At 41.7% G+C, this 4,346-nt stretch overlaps 1 protein-coding gene across 1 annotated transcript; it reads right to left on the reverse strand.

Annotated features, from left to right (window-relative positions):
- Positions 1-324: 324 nt before the first annotated feature.
- Positions 325-2,951, reverse strand: LOC107081307 (transcription factor 4-like). The gene is made up of 2 exons (XM_015369507.1): positions 2,826-2,951; positions 325-1,146 (listed from the first exon to the last, which is right to left on the reverse strand). Exons 1-2 carry the CDS (start codon positions 2,905-2,907, stop codon positions 980-982), a joined length of 249 nt encoding a protein of 82 aa, XP_015224993.1. The 5' UTR covers positions 2,908-2,951; the 3' UTR covers positions 325-979.
- Between the last annotated feature and the right edge of the window lie 1,395 nt (positions 2,952-4,346).

Below are 4,346 nucleotides of genomic sequence, written 5' to 3' on the forward strand. Positions count from 1 at the left end.
GAGTATCGAAACTTTTCCAGAGCAAGAGTAAACATTCTGGGAAACCAAATCTTGTTCCTTAGCCTAATGTAGCATTTTAGCTAATGCTAATTATCGGTAGCTCCTGTAGCCTCTGACCCTGAACCATTTTATTATAAAATAAATATGTATATCTGGGAAAAAGCTAAAATAAATGATAATTAAATCTATGAATAAATAAATATATCTTGAAATACAAAATCATCACTGTTCACCCTTTTTCTAAACTCTGGGGGAAAAAAAGCTTAGAAGAGACATTTTTCACCATTAAAACATCATCATCATCATCATCATCATCATCATCATCGTCATCATCGTCATGGTAAACATGGCCGCCACCAACAAGGCCAAACTGTGGGGTTCAGGATCCGAATGTTCCAGATTTTCCTCCTGGGAAACAGAGGAGGAGGGAAGCCGTTCCGACGGCATCCAGGGTGGGAAGAAGGTTTCCATCATCATCATCATCATGATGATGAAGGACTGAGGTAGCCGAGCCGCTGCAGAAACAGGTTGGGATCGTACTGCTGCTGGTTTCCCACCCTGGGCGCAGTGAGGCGGAGCTTCGTTGACCATATTGACGGAGGGCTCTACTCTGCTGCGTGAGAAGCAGCTGAATCCAGGCTCAAGACCTGGAGAGACACGCAGGAGCAACCAGGAGCTGCTCCACCTGCAGCCTCCACCCTTCCTCAGCCCCGCCGCCCCGGCTACAAGCGGTCCTCCAGAAGGGGCGGAGCCAGGAAAGAGAAGGAGGCGCCTGGTGGAGGCCAGAAGTCTGAAGTATTCAGCTGCTTCTCATCACACTGATCACTTCATCAAAGTTCAGAGGCTGGTTCCTCAAACGCTCCCAGCTCACCGTCCCGCTCGGCGTCCAAAGGGACGCGCAGGACGCAGCCTGGGGGGGTGTGGGGAAGACGTCCAGCTGAGGGTTTTGATGGAAGCGAACGTCTGGGAGGTGGACGGGTTACCTAGATCTTGACCTCTCTATAGCCTTGAGCTCCTTGTCCAAGTCCTCCTTCTTGGAGTCCAGGGGTTTGCTGTCCTGCAGGAGGTTCTCGTCTCCCTCGTCCTCAGACTTGATCTCTGAGCTGACTGAGGACGCGCTCTGGCCCTGAAGACCGCCAGACAGAGCTGCAGGAGGACAGAGGACACCAGCGGTTAGACATCATCTGACCTTTACCAGGAAAACCAGGAAGATCCGGAAGGTTCCACAGGATTTAGGAAGACTGAGGAATGTCAGGAAGGTCAGGGATGGACGACGACACATGACATCATCATAATATAACAGAAAAGCAGCTCTGCGATCATTTGCTGCACGCTGACGCACTTCCTCCTCTTCCTCCTCTTCCTCAGTCCAGACCTTCTCCTTTAGGTCTTAATGCTCAAAGTTCCACTAATTTATTCACCAAACGGTTTTTATTATTTATTCTGACTGGTTTCCAGCACAGAGTTCAGTTCATTTTTACTCTCTATCCCTCCATCGATGCGGCTCGCCAGCAGGATCCCCCTTTTGTTTATGTTTGGGGTTACCATGGCGACAGCCTAAAAACAAACAAAACGTCTATCTGACAGGATGCCTGAACGGACATCATACGACTAAAAAACCAAACCCAGCGTAATAGAAAGCGGCGGTCACCATGGCGACGGGGGCGGGTGGATGCTCAGGCCCCGACAGGAAAAGGGTTAGACTGGACTTTCAAAGTAAAACCCACTGAAAAGATTAAGCTGAAGAAAAAAAAAAAAATGGAATTTCATTGTTTTCAAAATAAGAGACTTGATTTTCTAGATGCTGGATTATTGCATCTAATCTCCTGATGGTTTTAAACCAAAAGTCTAAAAGGGATTATTTTGGACTTTCACAATAAAACTAATTCATTCTCAGGCTTATGTCCTAAATCAGTTTTAAAAGGAGGCCTAAGTTAGATTTTTAAAGTAAAAGCCTCAATATTTCACTTCCTTATCCTACGGCGTCCCACAGGGCTCAGTTTTAGGGCCCCTGCCTCTGGGTTCCATACTGAGAAGACGTGGGATTGATTTCCATTTTTATGCTGATGACCAAATTCTATTTGGCCCTAAAACAGGGAGACGGTCTTTATTGAACTGTTCAGACATTAAAGCCTGGAGGGTCCTGAACTTTTTACATTTTAACGAGAAGAAAACTGAGTTTAGAGTGTTTGGACCTCATGACTCCACTGCTATAGACCAAGGAACCCTGATACCATATTCTAAATCAAGCGTTCTAAACCAGACGCTGATTTTAAATGGGAAAAGCTAATCAGAGCGGTCATCATATCATATTTTAATCAAGACGACTGGCTCACCTCAGGGTAACTTAGAAAGGTTTTGGTCTTTAGGAGGAAACAGGATCATCCAGAGAGGTTAGAACACAAACTGAAAGTAAAGGAGTCAAACCCACAACCTGGTTACTGCAAAGCGGCGCCATGAAGACTTAAACCACTGATGGAAAAACACGCCGGACTTTCAAAATAAAGCTTAGAATCAAAGTCTTACTTTTAGCTTCTCATAACCAGCGTGTTTTAAAGTGTTCTCACATAACAAAAAGAATGTGTTGGACCTTCAAAATAAAGTTGACCAATGGTTAAACATGAAAGCCTTCCACATTAAAAGTTGAGGTTATTGATGATTTGAACCAAGAGATGTTTTAAAGTAATGAGGTGAATGTTTCATGCCCCCTGGTGGAGAATCCAGATCGATGTCCTATTTTATTCTGACGGGTCAGCACTGACTGATGCTGGGTGAGGATCTCATGTTGGGGGTGTGGGGGGTGGGGTGTGTGTGACAGATCTTACCGCGGTAGGGGTCGGGCTGGCTGAGGTCCGGCGAGGTGGCCGACTGAACCGGCAGCTGAGGCACCGACACCTGACCCGCCATGGAGTGACCTCCTCGCAAACTGCCGCCATCTTCTCTGTGGGAGCCCACCTGGAAAACAAAGGAGACCCAACCATCAGAGCTGTCAGCAGGGGGCGCTGTGGTGAAACATGCCGGCAGTAAACAGCATCCAAGTGAAAAAATAAGATTTCTGAGCCCAGAACTGATCCATGACGCCTCACTGGAGGAGCTGCACCGACGCCTCCATCATTAGCCCACATCCACTAACTGCAGGGATTAAATTACGGAAAATTAACAGAAAAATTAAGCTTTAAACTTAATGAACCTAAAATCAGATTTAAGCTGAGCTTAAGATGACCTGCAACTCCCTAGAAACTGATCAGGCTTAAATCAGGATTAAAATTAAACTGCGACCTGATCTTATATAAACCACAGTTTGAAACCAGTTTATTGAGAATAAGTCAGATTAAATTACGCCGGTAATTGGATAGATTTAGAAATAATTCCTTTTTTTCTAATGGATACAGAGAAAATATTTGGTTAATAATTGGACTATATATCTAGAGAAAAAATTAATGTTTTAATTGAATATTTAACGGTCATTTGCTAAATTAACAATTATTAAATGTGATTATTAATAATCTAATCTAGTGAGTAATACTAACTGGGATTAAAGTGGCTGGATTTGGTCACAATTTGTTTGTTTTCATTTTTTTTTATAGATTTGTTGATTCCAATAAAATTTAACTAAATGAAATTAAAGAGTGAGAAAAAAATGTAGCTGGATTTAATTTGGAATAATCTGGATTATATTGGGATTAATTTAAATTGGAGAGAAACTAATGATCCAGATTAAACTGAGATGGATATAATCCTATCTAACCTGAGAGTTTAATGGGAAATAAATTCAATCTCATTTATAAATATCTTTGATTGAGCTGATCAGCAGCTCTTTGGAGTAAAACTGGGATTGGTTGGATTAGATTATAGTAGAATTATCGTACATAAAGAACTTTATTTTTCAGTAAATTATTGTGAATATTTCTTCACAATAATTAAATAAAGTTGGGCTACAGTGGATAAAATCTAATATTTTGGACTGTATTTAATTAGAACCGAATGGATCTAATTCAGATTAATTTAGATTTATCAAGTGAAGAAATCCTGGATTAAACGGGATTAAATTGGCCTTCAGTTTCAAATGAATCCCGGTGTTTAAACAGGAGGAAACAAAGCCGATGCGAATGAAAATAATCCTGAAAGTCGGACAACCATCTGCTTTATTGGCAGATGCTTCACTTTATTCTGAATAAATTCACATTAAATCATTTTTATGTTATCTTTATTTTTAATCTCCATTTTTAAAAGTGTTTTTCATTGAAATAAAAGTATAATTCTCTGTAGTTGTGTAAATATTAATAATCTGTGTGTAAAATTCTTTTTATTCTGTTTCTAGATGTTCTGCCTGCAGAGCTGCTGTA

Source organism: Cyprinodon variegatus, unplaced genomic scaffold (assembly GCF_000732505.1).
Source record: "Cyprinodon variegatus isolate N-32 unplaced genomic scaffold, C_variegatus-1.0 Scaffold4068, whole genome shotgun sequence".
NCBI classification, from domain to species: domain Eukaryota; kingdom Metazoa; phylum Chordata; class Actinopteri; order Cyprinodontiformes; family Cyprinodontidae; genus Cyprinodon; species Cyprinodon variegatus.